This window comes from Electrophorus electricus, chromosome 12, assembly GCF_041902795.1.
Source record: "Electrophorus electricus isolate QZ-2024a chromosome 12, ASM4190279v1, whole genome shotgun sequence".
Lineage (NCBI taxonomy): Eukaryota > Metazoa > Chordata > Actinopteri > Gymnotiformes > Gymnotidae > Electrophorus > Electrophorus electricus.
This window is the reverse complement of record NC_137508.1, coordinates 12,300,943-12,319,270: the sequence shown is the minus strand read 5'-3', so window position 1 is coordinate 12,319,270 and position 18,328 is coordinate 12,300,943. Positions and strand designations below refer to the sequence as shown.

Sequence of the window (18,328 nt, the reverse complement as noted above, 5' to 3'; positions counted from 1 at the left end):
TTCACCAGACACCTTTTTTCCTCTTGCTTTCCTTGGGCCAGCCATGTCCCGCTCCTCCATGGCGTCTGAGAGTGACTACGCCATCCCTCCCGATGCCTACTCCACTGACACCGAATGCTCCGAGCCGGAGAACAAGCTGCCTAAGACCTCCTCCTCCTCCTCGAGCAGCGACGGCAGCAAGAGTGTAAGAGAGGATGCGCGCACTCACATGTCCCACGCAGCACTGCAGCTCGCATTCAGCCATGATCACTCAAAAGCAAATGTTATGGTGGCCCAGGAACCAATGGAAAAGTCGGGCTACCTGCTTAAGATGGTCAAGACCTGGAAGAAGACCTGGAAGCGCAGCTGGTTCGTGCTGAAGGACGGCGAGTTGTTGTACTACAAGTCACCGGTCAGTGGTGCAGCCAGTGGCTCTCGCTGGACTTAACAGAGGGCAAAGTAATAGTGATGCGGGTGGTTTTTGGGATTATTGGGTTTCCTTTTTATCACAGAGCGATGTCATCCGCAAACCTCAGGGTCAGATTGAGCTGAGTGCTTCCACCACCATTTCCCGTGGGGAAGCCAAACAAATGCTTCAGGTACTTGGGGGTTTCTGTGTGTGTGTGGATGTGGATGTGTGTGTGTGTGGATGTGTGTGTGTGTGGATGTGTGTGTGTGTGGATGTGTGTGTGTGTGGATGTGTGTATGTGTGTGTGGATGTGTGTGTGTATGTTTATCCAAGTCCTTTGTTCTCAAATATCAAACCATAGTTCTTAAGCACAAAATCAGGTGTGTGTGTGTGTGTGTGTGTGTGTGTGTGTGTGTGTGTGTGTGTGCGCGCGCGTGCGTGCATGCGCGCGTGTGTGTGTGTGTGTGTGTGTGTGTGTGTGTGTGTGTGTGTGTGTGTGTGTGTGTGTGCGTGGACCTCCTCAGTTGATGACGGGAAAGCGTGTGTATAATCTGAAGGCAGACTCCCCCAACCTGCTGGAGGAGTGGCTGAAGGTCCTGCAGTGTGTGCTCAGGGTCAAAGCAGCCAGCCCTCTCTTCACTCAGCCCAACGTCCGGCCCACCATACAGGGACATCTGATAAAGGTTCGTAACCAAGCGTGCTTCCCCAACACACTGACAGTGACACATTTGTGGTTGCTTTAACTCCATGCTCCAGCGTGCTGGGTGTGAAGTGAAAAAAAATGACTAAAAGTGAAAACGTTCCGCTTTAATTAGTGGCCACATATCTGCAGCTGAGGTGAACCAAAGAGGCGTCGTTGTGAACACAACAGGCCATGCTGAGTCTGCTCTCCAAAGCAGGAGGTGCATCATTAACTGTTTAGTACATTGTTCTTACTGTGGTCTCCTGGAATCTGGCAGGTTCCTTCATAACAATCTCAATGACTTAAAGGCACTGTTGATTTAGGAGAAAAGGGCCCTATTGGAGACGCTATCGCTTTGTAAAAGCATACCCTAAAGGGAAGGACATTGTGTCCCAGGTTTACAAAAAGATCAATAATATGGTTAGTTCAAGTTTCAGGTGTTTGTCTGTCATGTGCGCAGAAAGTCAGGGTGGTTGTACATGGAACCGCTTGCGTGAGGTTCAGGTGCTCTGCAGCTGTGCAAGTACAATCGTAAGGGAGGACATAACGGGGCCTGTGTGTGTGAGCGTGGAGTATATAAGGCACATGGATGTGTGCTGCTTATGAGCGAGTGAATGCATTAGATATTAGTCTGTAACAAGTGTGTATCGGGTAGTAGGAGAAAATACAAAATACATATATCAATATATAACAATCCAACAAAAAATTCTATAAATAGAATAGTTGTATAGATGGTTGTTGTGTGCAGAGTTTAGGGACGGTAGGCACAGGGCACTGAAATGAATAGAAGGAGGTGCAAGATGGTTATACAAGTGTGTCAGAAGAATATTAATATAAAGTTTATGGAGTATATAATCCATTGGATAATATATTGCACAGGGTAATATATTGAGAGTGTATATTGAAACAGGAGTTCAACAGTACCATGATTGTAGTGCGTTTATAATGCTACAATGTGCCCACAGTGACGGAAATGATTGTCCATGAGTGTCACTGAGGATAACAGTGGGAGTGAGGCTTGAATAGAAGAGTGAGACATGAGGATGGGTGGAAGAGTGGGAGGACAGCTGCTGACTGTATTATACTTCATTAGTTCCTGACAGCCTGCAGGTAGAAACTGTCCTTCAGCCTGCCGGTCCTGGACTGAACGCTGCGATATCACCTGCCAGCAGGCAGTCTACTGAACAGTCCGTGTGCTGGGTGGCTGTAGTCAGTGGGGGCTTTGGTGCCCTTGCTTAGCCTACGAGGGTGGAAGATGTCCTTTAATGCCAGGAGACTGCTGTCCTCGTGACTCTCCAGAGGACCCTACGGTCGCAGTGTGAGCTGCTGCAGAATCCCACAGCGACGCACCGAGTCAGGATGTTCTCCATGGTGCAGGTGGAAAAATTAGTTAGGATGTTAGGGGGTCATCCAAGTTTCCTGAGCCGTCACAGGAAGGGACCAGGCCGGGTCGTGGGAAAGGTGCACCCCAAGGAATGTGATGCTGCTGACTCTTCCCACAGTAGCAGGAGTGACAACCCCTGGCGGCCTGCTGTAATCCACGATAGTCTCGCCTTCTAGTCGTCCTGGTGCGTTCTTATGGAGCCGTTTGTCTCGTCCAGGTGCGGGAGAGCTCGGGCGCCGTCCGCGGATCTGTTTGCACGATATGCACATCTGCGGGGGTCCGCGGTGGTCGGACAGGAGGAACAGACGTGGGCTTTTACCGTCTGCGCTAGGCGCTTCAGAGCTGCAGGGCGGCATTCGCTCAGATGTGTGACGGCAGGCTTCTCAGGGACTGGGAGTGTAGTGGCTTACCTAAAGCACGCCAGAATGACGGACTGTTTCCGGGAGAGATTAAAGATGTCTGCGGACGCCTCCACCTGCTGTTTGGCACGTGCTTCGAGGACACGGCCGCGGATGCCTTCAGGACCAGATACCTCGCGTGAATGAACCCTCCTGAAGGATCTGAGCACATCAGGCACAGATGGTTAGTGTGCAGTTATCACAATCCACCGAGCAGGAGTTGGTCACAGTCCAAGGAGTTGATTGTCTCAAAACAAGCGCAGAAGATGTTTAGCTCGTCTGGTAGTGGGGCAGATATACCTGTATTGCAGATTAGCCTCAAGAAGAGAAAGGCAAAGTTACAGTTTGGAGGGAAAAAGCACATAAAAACCTTCTGTCTTATAGACAGATGACACAAAGGTTACCAAAGTCATGGAACAAGCAAATGTGGAGAAGATATGCTCAAGACCTGAAGTAGAGTGTCCTGTTTGTGGTACGATAGCACGGGGCATGTATCGCTGTCAGTGAAAACTCACTCGATTGCCAGCAATGACCAACGGCTGTAAAATGTGAATGCCAGCAACAGCAGCACGATGCGTTCTGAAGTATGGAGAAGGATCTCAACAGCAATGAAGAGGAATAGCAGATGTATCACCTTGATGCATGACGGTGCCAAAGCATGTTGTTAAACCACTGTGTGGCGAGTTTTGTATCAGTCAAAATAATGGAATGCCGCTGACGGGGAGAGTCGCTGATCTGGCTTGAGCATTCAGTCATGTGCTCAGCAGTGCAGTAGTTTCAGTGGCTCCGGGGTTGTTTTTTTGTTATGTCAAATGCTTTGATCTGTAGTTAATGACTGTGATCTCCAAAAAAAAAAAAAAGACCACCCATCGACATTTGGACTGTTAATTCCATTTTATATTGGTCCCTGAGGGGTTTAAAAAAACCACGCTCCTTGTGAGGTTTTGCTGCTGCATCCTCCGATGAATGTTGCGGAGGATCGGCCGGGGGTCGTGCGTCGCGAGCGCTTTCTGCGCGACGCGTCTCCCCCCTGCGGTCAAACATGCGGACGAGGGTGGGTGGCGCGAGAGCCAAAAGGATGAGGCGCCAGGCTGGACAGCAGAACACCTGCTGTTTTCTGCTCCTTGGTCAATGGCTCTCTGCCCTCCGCTCTCACGCTCGTTTATGGTCCAGCCCCGGGAAGCAACGCTTCTCCCTGCCACTGAACACGCAAACTCCGTCATCCTCTGGATAGTCCATGAGGGAGTCGATGAAACCATGCCGGATGTTGCTTGGCGTGTTGAGACGGCACGGTGGCGTGCAGCTCATGTGTTCGACTGCAGAGGACAGCGAGTATGCACAGAAACGCAGCACCGCCCCCAACGTTCGGGCGAGTTAGATTCTAAGATTTACAAGCTTTCTGGTCATTAGCTCTCAACACGAAATGGGATTAATAACCCAATCAGGTGGAGTTTAATTTCTAAAAGCATTTTTTTTTAATAATTCTTTTAACATTTAACAAAAAAGCATCCTAAAATGATTTGAAACTACTCTGGAAACTGAGCAAGTTGTGCTTCTTGAGGCTTTACATTAGGGAATTTGTTTAAGCAGAATCTAAAAATATCCAAATTAATCACCTTGCAAGGGACCACCAGTGAAGACATTTTCTGGTAACATCTGTGAATCCCAGAGCAAATCATAGTTTTATTTAAAGTTATGTTCGTTTGTCCAATTTCTTTGGGTCCTTTTAAAAGATTGAGACGGTGTATAAAGAGTTGGCCAAGGTGACGAGCAGCACTTGGCGTAGGGCAGTAAAGCGTAACGTGCTGGAGTACAGAGCCAAACAACTAACACTGTCCACTTACATACACAACGAACTGTGTGTGTTCCATCATTGCCTTCCATGTTTCTGTCTCTATTTCTGACGTGCCAGTAGCCTTTAGCTCACTGACTAATAAATGTTTGTCATATTTGCTTGTCTTTGTTTCACTGAGCTACTGGTGGCAATCGGTTACAATATAATGAATTACAAGAAGACCATTATATAACTGCATTATTCTCCCTTAATAATATAAGAATCAGATTGATATGTAAGAAAATGGTCTTTTCTTAAGCCCTTTTCTTAAGGTTTTCTTTGCTAGTCTAGTAAATACGGTTGTAACACAGTGAAACTGACCTTCACATACTGATTAGTAAGGAAATGTTACAAATGCAGGTCATGTTTATAGTAAGAAATTGTTGGGGGCTAGTCATGTGTCAGCTCAGTAACTTGCAGGCGTGGGAGGGTTACTTTTAAAATGTATTACATTACAGATTACTGATTACTTAATAAAAGATGTATCTGTATCCTAATCCAATGGATTACAACATTAAAGTAATATAATAAAATTTGTTTCCATTACTTTTGGATTATGTTTTAACCCATTAACTGCCACAGAGTTTCAGAACACTGGTCCCCTACAGTACATAACCAGTGGCACTTTGATGTAATATATTGATTAAAACACTGTTCATGGAGTCATCTTTTTAAAATGTTGCCAAAAATAACGTTAGAAATTACATAGCACCTGGTTGAGAAGTCATACAAAACAGAAACCTGTTCACAATAATCTTATCTCGTGACTACATTTGATATCCTGAGATCAAAATCTTTTGGCACTCAGATTGCATCACATGTGTTAATAAACAAAAAGAAGGATGAATTGCACCAGAAATGCTTCACAAATCCACATCCCAAGTGGGAGGGAAATAAAAGGCCCAGAGTGCATCCTCACAAGAACACGAGTCAGGGTAAATGTTTGAAACCTTTCAGTAAATACAAACTGCACGTGGCGCTGAGGTTTTTGCAGTATGAAGGCTAGGGGATGGATGGGAAGATGCGTCTCCGTTAGGACCATTTAAAAAGGGGGAGAAAGAGAGAAGGATTAACATCCTTTTAATGCATATTTTTAACAAATGCAACAATAATCTCATTTCTGTTTTTTCTCTAACTGTTATGGGATACATGAAATTTATTCTGATGAATTGCACTGTTGGCCATACTGAGGCCTATAAGATTGCAGAAATGGTACAACACAGTATTTACTTCTTAACTGTGTATTCCTTACACCAGTTCAAGATGCCTAGTGAGGATTGCTAACGTGCCTCATGCTCCGTGAGGTGTTTTGTTCTCCTGGCAGGCATAGGCAGCTTAGTATTTGAATTCCCAACATTCTGAGGATGGTTGTCCTGTTGAGACCAGACAGTATCAGTGTGTTTGTTTAGACTGGATAAATGCCTTTACACATATACTGTCTTAAAGAACACTGTGGTTTCAAAGGCATTTGTATTTAATGCAATATAATGGAATTATGGGATAACTGTACTCTTGAACATATACAATGAGAATGTGTGTCAGAGTTTAGCTTTACTTAAATACATATATTTATTAATAATAATAATAAAGCTCTGTGATGCTTGAAATGAGTCTTTTAGCATCTTTGGCCAAGCATTCCTTAAAGGGATTACTGCATTATTGTACAATTATCGTATAATATCACAATAATTTGTATCCGACTCTCCCAGGTAAAGCATGGCTATTCTAGGCGTGTGTGGTGTGCGCTCATCGGAAAGACACTGTGCTACTTCAGATGTCAGGAAGACAAGGTGAACTCAGTTCCCATAGCACTAACACTGTGTGTGTGTGTGTGTGTGTGTGTGTGTGTGTGTGTGTGTGTGTGTGTGTGTGTGTGTGTGTGTGTGTATATGAAGGCTTACAACACTGCATTCACTTTTTTTTTTTAATTGTGTATTCCTTAAACCAATTCCTTTTGCCTAGTGAAGATTGCTAACGTGCATCATGTTAGGTGTTTTGTTCTCTTGGCAAGTATAGATATCTTAGTATTTGAATTCCAAACATTCTGAGGATGGTTGTCCTCAGAGAAACATCCTTCAGAATGTTTGTTAGGGTGTGGGTGTGGGTGTTTGATCAAGGACTTTCTTCCTCAGTTCCCCCTGGGTCAGATCAGGCTGTGGGAGGCACGTGTGGAAGAAGTGGCTCGGTCATGTGACCCAGATGAGGACAGTAAGAGTGGGCAGTCTGCTGTCTCTACCATCTCCATACAGGCCCTGAACCAGGTCCCCACTTACCTACTCGCAGACTCCCAGCATGAGAAGGTGTCCTCCCTCCCTGTTTTGGTACTCCGGCATGGTAGTTCTGGTCGTGACCGAATATGACCTTTTTAGTATTTATGACTCGATATAAATGCTTCAGGCGTAGGTGTTTGCTCCTGATGTTAGAATGGCAGTTGCATCTAGGAAGACAAGTTTCTGCAGGCTTTGTTTTTGTTTTTTTTGTTTTGTTTTGTTTTTTATCCACTTCTGTACGTATCCTGCAGGTCGCGTGGCTGTATCACCTGTGCGTGGCAGCAGGCGCTCGCCTTGGACAGGTGGGAACTGAGTTTGAGCAGCTGCTTAGCGAGCTGCTCCTCGTGGATGGGGACCCAGGTAGTGTCTGAGTTTGCTATCACAGTGACATCAGAACGGTGACGAGCTCCTTACCTTCTTTCAGTTCGAGTCTTACTGGAATTTCCAGGGTTGTTTATTTAACCAGGCCCAGTTCCAGAGATATTAACTTCATCACCTCATGTAAAGAGGAAGCACATCCAAGGGAGGGTTTAGGCGCTTGGCCTTTGTTGAGGTTTCCCTCGCTCTCCGCAGGCTCTCGGGTGTGGAGGCATCCCACGCTTTGCTTCAGTAAGGACGGCCTGACATCGCCTCTCACCTCCCTGCCCTCCCAGGCCTTGCAGACCGAAGCTATTAAACTTTTTAAGGTCAGTACAACGCCTGTCATGCTGCGCGTTGTGTCCATTATACACTCACTGCACACTTCTTCAGAAATAGTTCTTTATTTATTTATCATTTATTTATTACTAATCCTGCGCAGTGTAAACTAAGAAGTCAGTTCAGAAACACTGTCTGTTCTGCATGGATTGAATTAAGAGCCTGAGGCCATTCTGTTTTAAAAATAAATAAATAAAAATTACATTGTCATACCACTCTGTCAAGTTGTGGTCGAACAACTCCATCAGAGTATTTAAAGTGAACTTTTTTGGCGCCAAAACCTATAAGCTGCTATCCTACCAACAAACCCTGCCTCTCCATCCCATATGACTGGCATCCCAACAGTTGGCATACAAAGTTCCCTACTTGGTGGCTGTCACTTTTCTTGGGGTTTTGAGGCGATGGCATTGGCAAGGCTCGTGCTCAAATAATTACTGGGACCCAGAGGAGATATTGACAAGTAATGTTCTGGTCTGATATAGTTTAGCGTAAGAGTCCTGTAATTGGAAGGCTTAGAAAGCTTCTGGTTGTCATGACTGTTACTTGCTCCAGTCTTGTTCATTTAGGGAAATGTCAAATTCTGTTTCTGTCTGTGATTCTGTTTCTGGTATTTTAGATCAAAAAACTAAATCTGTTGGTATTTCTTATCCCTGAAATGCCAACAGATTTAACCCTGGTGTCTGTTCTGGTTCTGTTTCTGGTCTTGTTTTGCATGTTTTGTCCTAGGTCTTTGCTGAGCCGATACCAGTTGCTCTTTAGTTTGTTCGGTCTTGTTGGTGTTTGGTGTTTCTGTTGTTATCATCATCAGGTGTGGACAGGTCCCCAGACCCCTGTCACCGTAGCCCCCCACTCCTGCTGTGTCTGTTTCGGTTTAATTCTTCGTTTCCCCACCCACTCCCATCTCTCTCCATCTCGGACAGTTCTGCTGTCATAAAGAAAGAAAGAAAAACAGAAAACAGCAGCAAAAGAAACTATTTTTGAATTTATCCAGCACCTTTCTCAAGCTCAAGGTTACTGTACAGAAAAGTGTCACAATATTGCAAAAGCTACCCCTCCCAGGGCCTGGGGGTTACCTGGCTAGACGCGTCCTTTCCAAATGTGTCAAATCCAACTAGAAATAATGTTGACAGAAGTAATAAAAATAATAGAGAGGATATTGATCAGGTTTGTCCTACATACTCAGCAATGTGCTCAGCAAAACTCTATGGGCTGTAAATTGCTTGTTAAGAGAAATGCTTTCTTTGATTGCATGATTGAACCTGATGATGATGATCTGAAAAATGAAATTGACAAATCAAGCTGCTGTAAGCTGTTAAAAGGGGGAAAAGTGAAAAACTGCTCAGTATGTTCCAGCTGTCTGTGTTTCTACAGCCTGGAGGAAGGTACAAGCCTCGGGGGACGCTACTGCGTCTCTGTGCTGCTAGACAGTTGGCCAAGCAGTCTGTCTATCCCTCCTGTGCTTCCTTTTCCTCGCGAGTGAGACCGGGATGAGAGAGGCTCAGTGACGGGCTTCTTCCACACTGTAGACTGTGTGAGAGAGCATTTGTTTTTAGAAGGGTTAGATTCTACAGTATGTTTTAACATTTTCAGATATAGAAATATAGATCCCAAAAGGTATCTACAAAATACAAAAAATCTGATATGTATTTCAAATACATATAATTAAAATAATACCCAATTCTGGTCAGTGTCGATACTGTTTTTAGAAATGTATCTGGTCACCAGTGGTCCTGTGCTGAGAAACTGACCAGTAATGGGTAGGCTATAGAGTGATTGACAGGTTGTGAATGGTAATAGATGGACTATAGCATGTAATTGTAAATTTACCAAATGCACCTATAAGATCTGTTCAAATGCAGTGTGGGTCCAAGGTGTGTGTTTCTACTAAAGTGGGTGGTGAGTGTAGATTCCATGGACCAACTATGGAAAAAACACTTGGTTGTCACAAGCTCTCACCTATATTCAGTGTCTTGTTGGAACCTTTCAGCTCTGCTCCCCTATTCATTTCCATACCGTGCCTCTCCTGTAGACCTGTCAGCTCTTCATTAACGTGGCCATTGACACGCCAGCCATAGACTACCATGTGACACTGGCCCAGTGTGCACTGCAGGTTTGTCTCACACACCCCGAGCTACAGAACGAGATTTACTGCCAGCTCATCAAACAGACACGCATGAGGCATTCTCATGGCCAGCCGAGCCCACTACAGGTAAGGTTGATCTCCAGCCCTTCTCTCTCACTCACACACACACACACACACACACACACACACACACACACACACACACACACACACACACACACACACACACACACACACAGAGACAGATAAAGAGTTGTGTGGAATTCTCCCATTCATTTTTAATTATGTTGAAATGTTTGGAATAAAGAAATGTTTTGTATAAGCATTTTCGAATACATTTTTACAGTTGTTGCTTCAGTATTCGGTCATTCTGCCTACGTCTGGTATGACAAATGATCCCTATATGTGTCTGGTGCATTCACTGTCATGGCCAGCTTTCTTGTCATCCCAAACCACATGCAAAACACACAGAGACGAAATAGCCTGCATCCAAGAAGGCAGGACAAATTCAACAATAAGACAAACAGTAAAACAATCCGAAGGACAAGTATTGTTAGGAGATATATTGTTATTTTTGTTTTTGTCTGTTCGGCGATTCACCGGAGAGCAACACGAGAATAACGGCAGTGACTCAGCTGGGAGGGCCTCTTTTTGCTTTGTTTACACCTGTGAACCATCACCATGGGGAGCATTAATGTGTTCCTCCACCAGAGGGTGGCTGGTGGATGCTGCTTGGGATTGCGTCTCAGCTGAAGTGAGTTACAGTTCTGTGTACCTTCGCCTCCGCAGGGTTGGCAGTTCCTGGCGTTGTGCGTGGGGCTCTTCCTGCCTCAGCACCCCATTCTGTGGCTTCTTGGGTGTCACCTCGAAAAGCACGCAGACGCTAGGTGAGCCTGGGCACAGCGTCCATGAGCAGGCGCGCAGGGCCTTGCGTACGTACACCGTGACTGACGAGCATGAAAAATGACACCCGGGCCTATCTGCCCGCAGGACAGAGGCGGGGAAGTACGCCATCTACTGCCAGCGCTCAGTGGAGCGGACCCAGCAGAGGGGCGAACGGCAGGCTCGGCCCTCCCGCATGGAGATCCTGTCCATCCTGCTGAGGAACCCGTACCACCACTCCCTGCCCTTCAGTCTGCCCGTGCACTTCCTCAACAGCACCTACCAGGTCCGCAGGGCGGAGGATGCACCCTGGAGAACCGCGCAGCCGTGGAAAGGTCTGTCTAACAATGCTGTGTGTGTGTGTGTGTGTGTGTGTGTGTTTGCATGTGTCTGTGTGTGCACGTGCGTTCTATTGGCAGGTCGTTGGTTTTGATGCTTCCACCACGGTGGAAGAGTTCCAGAGTCGCCTGAACCAGGACACGGGCATGAGGAAGACCGGCCAGTCCGGCTTCAGCCTCTACTCGGATGACCCCACCGGCCGAAACATAGAACACTACCTGCATGGCAGCCTTAAGGTCGGAGCCCCCACTGAGGCTCACGCCTCCAGCACACTGTCACGAGCAATGCCACAAAAGCGGCACCTCTAGCAGGAACGACAAATCACTGACAGTTATAGACATTCAGTGGGTTAAGTACGTTTCTAATCACCTTCTTGTCAAGCATCTTGTCTCCTGTCTTGACAATAAGAGACATTCAGCACACTGAATACACCCCTAATCTCCTGTCACGGCATCATGAAATGAAGCCAAGAGAGAGACAGCTTCCTTGTGTCATCTGAAAGGTAGTTGTGCCCACTTCCGCAGATCTGTGACATCATAGCTAAATGGGAACAAGCCTGTAAGGAGCTGCACACGGGCAAATGGGAGAATGCCCGGACAGTGAAACTCACGTACAAGAACAGGTAGCCCAGAAAAAGATCCTGAGAACCTCAGCTGAGGAAGATGCTACTGTACGCAACACCTCAGCATCCTCCATTACTCTCTTCCCCTTCTCTCTCTCTCTCTCTCTCTGTTTCCATCTGTTTCTCCTCCTCCCTCTACCTAGGTTTTACTTCTCCCAGCAGCTGAGAGGAGAGACGGAGAGAGAGCGCCTTCTCTTGGCATACCAGACAAATGAAGAGATTGCCGCCGGTCACTTCCCAGTGAACAAAGAGCTCGCCTTAGAGATGTCCGCTCTGCTCGCTCAGGTGTGCCGCAGGCTCAGAGGGAGTCCGTTCAGCCCCAAACCAGCAGGGCCGCATGCTTAAGCCATGATTCGCTTTCGCCTGCGTTGCCTAACCAGTTTCAACTCGTTTTGCTATCATTTGCATGGCTGTGTCCCAGCATGAACAGAATTCAAATCAAGAATTAAGCTCGGATTAAGAATGGGTTAAAGTCGATTAAAGTTGCGATTTTAGACTTGAACTGTAGCCAAATGTCCCTGGGTCTGGCTAATGTGGCCTTCCTGCGCCCCGCAGGTGGAGTTTGGTGACTTTGAAAAGCCGTTCCCCAGCGCGGCTGCTGCAGGCTCCGCGCAGGCTAAATCTAAGCAGACTCTGAAGCAGGTTCTTGAGCACTTCTACCCCAAGCACTACAGAAGAGCCTGCACAGAGGAGCAGCTGAGGTAAACACCCGTGGGTCCGGGTTACCAAGAGCTCCACAAAAGCAGCACTGTTGCAGTCAAATGAATTATTAAAAAAACAAATCTCACTACACCAGGAGTTCTGTTAGCACTCTGCCCTTGATTGAATGTCGAAGGTAGTGATGCATTTCTGCATTTGACCGTGGGCAGTGCAGTGTGTGGAGCTGGCGAGAAAGCCAAAATGGTAGGACATAACGCTTTTACTACTGGAACAGCACAGTGCCAAGTTATTTTGGCCTTCTTCCCAACTCTACATGCTAACATGCTCTGGCTCACGTGCTCTAACCCAGGGGTAATCCCTTTTCCATGCAACTCAGCATGTGATCTGGGACATCTCTGAACGTTGTGACGGAATCACAATATCCGTGTGTCACTGTAATGAATAGCACTTTATGAAATTCTCAAAAGTTCTATTGATGTATATAGCAAGACAGTGTGGATGGAGAGGCAATTCAGAAATTAGTTTTTCAGAAATTACCATTCTAATAACAATCTCTTTATAAAGGCCCCAATTGCCACCACGTTGCGACTGTTGGGCCCCTGAGCAAGGCCCTTAACGCTCAACTGCTCAAATAGTATCCAGTCACAATTGTAAATCACTTCCCATAAAAGCATCTGCTAAATGCTGTAACATAACACATTTTCCAGGAGTTTGTGAGGATCTCTCCCTAATTGGCATTCCTGATTTTGGTTGGCCTTTCAAGAAATCTCAATATGTGTATATCTTAAAGGAACAAAATACCTTCTAAGACTAGGTAAACATCTCTGTGGAGAATATAATATTCTGTATGGAATACAACAGCGCATTTGGCATATTTTCATTGGACATGTTGCTGTTGGGTCACAGAGCAGAGAGTTACAATACACATTTCTATCTATCTATCTATCTATCTATCTATCTATCTATCTATCTATCTATCTATCTATCTATCTATCTATCTATCTATCTATCTATCTATCTATCTATCTATCTAGATAGATAGATAGATAGATAGATAGATAGATATAGATATATATATGTGAGAGCAAGAGATTCAACTGTGTGTTTAACATTACTGTATTCCTTTAATATCAGTGCAGTCTCTGGGTTTTGTTTTATTTTAGCTTCATGTTTGTGGCTGCTCCATTTCTTGCTCGCTTGTTTCACCAGGCAGTTGGGTCAGAGGCTCTCGGTCCGCTGGGCGTCCCTGAGGGGCCGGGGTTCCTCTGAGTGTGTGCGCATCTACCTGACAGTGGCCCGCAAGTGGCCTTTCTTCGGAGCAAAGCTGTTTGAGGCCGAGGTAAATGTGAACATTTTTGTGGGTCAGAATCTGTCCAAGTGTCCAACCAGTGGAAAATCCTTAAAGCACCTACCTGCTCGTTTATGGTTATAAACTTTTACCTATAGATTTTTTGAGTAATTTATGATGAACTGGCAAAGTATGACTTGTTATTCACAAGTTTCATAGGGACTCTTGTTCTCAGGGTTCACACACACAGCTTAACCACACCGATCCTCCGTGCTGTGTCACTCACCAACACCACTTCTTCTGGGCTGTTTACGTTGCTGTCAGTCATGTGATCTGACACACCCTCACAGTTATGAGCAGGCAGCAGATTGGAGTTTTTGGCACATTTAAATTGTGTGTATGTGTATATGTATTTCTTTGCTTCCTCCCTATAGCCCCTGAGCCCTTCTCCACAGCAGAGCACGCGTGTGTGGCTGGCAGTACACGAGGGAGGCCTGAGTGTGCTGGAGTTCACATCCATAGTAAGAACACCTCTCTGAAATATGCTGCCCTTACCTGGTGATTCCTATTGCGTTATAAAGACCCATGTTTCCTTCCTTCCTTTTCAATTGTTTAGAAACTCCTGGTGTCCTACTCCTTTAGGAAAATTCTAACGTTTGGAGGTTGTCGTCAAGACTTCATGCTGGTGGTGGCTCAGAGTTCCGGCACCAGCCCGACCAGGGAGAAGCTCACTCGGAAGCATTTGTTCTCCATGAACCCTTCTAAGGTGGGGTAGTTCAAACCCCGTCTTATCCGTTTGCGTAAAGTAAATCTGCATGCTAAAATCCACTATGGCTCAGTGAGTCATTGTTTGCAAAGTTATAGGCCTGCTTACTGCAGAAATTTTTATTTGATGTTCTTGTACCTGTACAAACATAAGCGGAAGATTCAGGCGTGTGTGTTTCTGTGTCGTGCTGGCCAGATCTTGGAGTTGACCCTGCTTCTGGCCGGCTACATTAACAGTGCCCATCAGCAGAAGTCAGCAGCGCACCATCTCTCGGCCCCAGCCCTCCTGCTGGGCCAGCCTCACTGCGGAGAGCCATGCAGCAACTCCCCACCTGCAGCCTGCTGCAGACCCAGCAAAGCCCCCACCCTGCTCTGAGGCTCCCCCTAGTGGATATTTGCTACACTACCGCAGGACCTGGAGCTGAGGGCGGGCGTGCACTAATATTCAAAGTGGAGAGGAACAGGTGCAAGACTTCTTTATGTGGCCTGTGGTCTTTCCTTTCATTGTACTTGCCATATAAAAAGCATCTGAAGTCACTGTGTTAATCCATGTCATGTATGTCAGAGGTCTACAATGAAGTCCTAGGTGTTATAGTCCATCGGCCATAGCCAGCATTGCACAACCAACCATAAGCAAATTTCATTTTAAAGAAATATATGCAAACGTTAACCAAAGACCCATCCTATTATTCTAATCAATTTATGTGTTCCATGATTTAAGACTGATATAGTCCAGAGACATGTTTGCGCTAACTGAGGACATTCCAAATTAATAAGTAATTTATTTACTCTTCTCCCAAATAAACCCTAGAAAATGTTAAAGCTGAACAGTACATCGGAGGGGTGTATAAGTTTTTTTCAAAGTAATGCAAGTCATTCCATGAGTGTTAGCATGTAGATAAAGTTGATTTTGACAGGTTATAAAGTGATTACTGAATTTCTACAGAATGAATGTTTGTTGGCATTGTTTCTCTGTGCAGATCTAGACTGTCAGAATATCACTGTGTGGTAAAGAATCACAAAGGAAAGAGAAAATGTTTGTGTTAACTATACCTCAAGTTAAAAACAGGTAGTGGCAGGTTCCTCTCAGTTTAACATGCGACATCATTTTATTTTGTTGTTATCTTGTAGCATTTGAGTTGAATTAAAACCAAAGCAACACTTTCATTCAGTGGTTTAACATTGATTTCCCATGTTTGTTATTTGTCCAAACAAGTTGTGTGTGATCATTTGGTGTCTTACATAGACAATCTTACAAGGGAAGCTCAACAATGAACTGGTTATCGGAACAAATGGATATCAACGTATGTCCTAAGTTATTTCTCTTGGAAGAGACCCTTGTAGTTTTGCAAGGTGTTTTTTTGTTGTTGTTTTTGTTTTTTTGTTTTTCCCCTTCTCAGATGAAACTACAAATGAAAGCTGAAAGCTCCTATTCGCCTTTCCGGTTTCACTGAGTCACCAGCAGCTTCATGGTATCGTCGATAGTAGCAACTACACAGTCCCTCCTACCACTGTAAATGTCCTTTCTGATTGGCTTTTTATGTTGAACCGCCTTGGATTGCCATGGATACACACTGAGAGTGACTACTCATTTCATGTATCAAGAAGCCTAACTGTGACCTGCCCAAACCTGTCCAAACTAGTCTCTGACACAAAGGTTGCAGGCTGTGTTGTGAAAAGATTGAAAAAAGAGAACAACAAAGACAAATGGCTGGGAAACAAATGAAAAGTGCGCCACAGAAGGCACAATTTAGAGTGTGAAACAACAATTATAGGCACTGATAGTTCCATTTGGTTAATTCAGAACATCAAAGTGTCCGCCACCACAAAAAAGTGAAACAGTTAGAGAAGGTAAAGCAGGAAGTTGGCAACATGCTTCTCTTCTAAACTTTTTAGACAAACATTTGAGTGCCAGAGGGGAGTTGGTGACGGAACAGAATTCAAACGATTTGTTTACATTTGCATGGACTGAGGGAATTGGAGAGATGTTAAATTACAGAGTTGGGAGGACTGGATATATTGTGTATATAGGTATATTAATGGCCATATTATGGCTTTACCTCAGGGCAGCAATGTGAAAGCCAGTTTGGCATTATCAAGGATATTGAGGAGGCTACATCAAGCTCGCTGCTGCTTTGTGGAGCCAGTTAAATTTTACCAGCAAGTTAGCCATTCAGGTGTGTGTTTGTTAAAAGCTAACACATTCCTCAAAATGAAATTGGTCACGTCACTTGGTTGAAACTGAGACGCAGAAAGAGCAGTTTGTGAGTGTCTGACTATACCACAGCCCCTTCTGTAGCACTGATCCTTGTCAGACAGGTCTAACCTGGTTCCAGCCACAAGCATTAGTGTCATGCAGGTTTAATCCACATGTATTGTTTCTGTGATGATTTTTCTTAATAAAGTGTATTTAATTAATATTACTCACCACTTACTATAATTTATTACTTACTATGACTACTCGGACACTCACTCATACATTCACAGTTTCTGAATGTATCTGTGGCTGTAAACAATTTGTCAGTTACTCTCAACCCATTTACCAGGTGCTATTTGAGTGTGGACTCAATAGTGTTGTTTTTGCCAATCGTTGGCAGTGCGGGACTGAGAGATGTAAAAATATCCTATGGTGATAAACTGACCACAGAGCAGGAGTCGGAGAACAGCAAACACAAACTGCATGGCAGTATTTTTGCAGTGGTTTCTGAATGTACACCTACATGTTCTGAGTTTATATAAAGTTTCTGAAGAAATATGTACCGTGAAATATAGGGAAAGCATTTAATATACCATCATAATGTCATAAAGTTCTTTCATGTATTAATATAAAACAGGTCCTTGCTAAAAATCAGTCCTGAAGATGTATTCTGTGAATACAGGTCTCTTGACAGAACATTCAGGCTGAGGAGGACCATGGTGACTTTTGAATGCAGAATTAAAGGTTCATTAAAAAGAATGTGCCGCCACCTCCATGAGAACAGGCATGGCAGCCACAGACATTCCCTGGTTGCCTGAACTGGAGGGAAATGCAAATATTGTGCCCGTGTTTCTAACGTAAGCTCTTGTGTCTAGGTAATGTGTTGTGCTGATGACACCATCCTCCCTAGACAAAAAGAAAAGAAGAATGTAGAATACTAACTGCAGGACAGCAAACACTGATTTTTCTGAGACATTGAAACAGACTATTTGGAAAATACACTTCCAAGTAGGATTTAGGTGGAACTAGTACATGTAGTTATAGGCAAATGTGCACCTAATATGGAAGGTGTCCAATTACAAGTCTATGCTAGGAAATGACAGAAGCACATGGGGGGGGGGGGGGGGGGGAGCCATTGTGTTGAAGAAACAGAGCAGCCAGTGTGGGAAAGGAGGGGGAGACTCAAACCTGTACAGCTGGTTTTTTGGACTCAGGCTTAAGTCATGTATTGGATTACATTGCCAGTGGAGATTTACCAGGCACCCTTTTCAATCTAAAACTAGTTAAACAATGTCCAGAAAATGACTTCCATTTAATTAAACAAGTGAAAGCCATAAAAGCACTGGAGGTGGTTGATTATGACAACATTTAAACAACCTAATGAGGAAAAACAGCACAAAGTACGTATGCAAGCAAGAGAATTGCTCAGTAAAGAGTGGTTAGCATATGAAAGTCCCTGAGGACATTCAAAGCAAGCAGTATCAACAGGGCAGAGGCTCCACCCTCCCCCAAGACACAATGCTTTTCCACAGAGTAAATACCTGAAGCAGTGCTCACCCTCACCTACATTTATTGCAACACAGGTGAGAATAATGCCATAAATCCAGTCATGAATTCCAGTGTAAAACTGCTTTAATGAAAAAAAACTGGTTGAAGTAGTGTGGTTAATTTAGAACTGGACCATTATGAAATGTTTTTTTTTTTTTAAACTAAAGACAAACACCTTTTTAAAAGGTGTACACACCCTTGGTATGACTATCACCCTACATGTCACAAGGCTGTGCTGACTGGTTCAGACATTCAAAACCAAGACACCAGATAATCTTACATGAGACATCAC

General features: G+C 44.7%; 1 protein-coding gene across 7 annotated transcripts in view; it reads left to right on the top strand.

Annotated features, from left to right (window-relative positions):
* Window positions 1-15,458, top strand: part of plekhh2 (pleckstrin homology domain containing, family H (with MyTH4 domain) member 2) — a 28,379-nt gene extending 12,921 nt beyond the window's left edge. For 4 of the 7 annotated variants that reach the window (XM_081724676.1, XM_027002576.3, XM_081724677.1 and 1 more), the window contains 19 exons: window positions 42-184; window positions 278-391; window positions 492-578; window positions 913-1,071; window positions 6,396-6,476; window positions 6,819-6,986; window positions 7,208-7,316; window positions 7,530-7,642; window positions 9,682-9,861; window positions 10,525-10,622; window positions 10,726-10,903; window positions 11,037-11,192; window positions 11,481-11,578; window positions 11,722-11,863; window positions 12,134-12,279; window positions 13,448-13,577; window positions 13,961-14,047; window positions 14,143-14,292; window positions 14,488-15,458. In XM_081724676.1, the coding sequence (XP_081580802.1) occupies window positions 42-184; window positions 278-391; window positions 492-578; window positions 913-1,071; window positions 6,396-6,476; window positions 6,819-6,986; window positions 7,208-7,316; window positions 7,530-7,642; window positions 9,682-9,861; window positions 10,525-10,622; window positions 10,726-10,903; window positions 11,037-11,192; window positions 11,481-11,578; window positions 11,722-11,863; window positions 12,134-12,279; window positions 13,448-13,577; window positions 13,961-14,047; window positions 14,143-14,292; window positions 14,488-14,667 (2,519 nt within the window). In that variant the 3' untranslated portion in view covers window positions 14,668-15,458. Of the gene's footprint in view, window positions 1-41; window positions 185-277; window positions 392-491; window positions 579-912; window positions 1,072-6,395; window positions 6,477-6,818; window positions 6,987-7,207; window positions 7,317-7,529; window positions 7,643-9,681; window positions 9,862-10,524; window positions 10,623-10,725; window positions 10,904-11,036; window positions 11,193-11,480; window positions 11,579-11,721; window positions 11,864-12,133; window positions 12,280-13,447; window positions 13,578-13,960; window positions 14,048-14,142; window positions 14,293-14,487 lie in introns of those variants that run through there. The other 3 variants (XM_081724675.1, XM_027002575.3, XR_014126518.1) reach the window with 3 other exon arrangements.
* The last annotated feature ends 2,870 nt before the right edge of the window (window positions 15,459-18,328 follow it).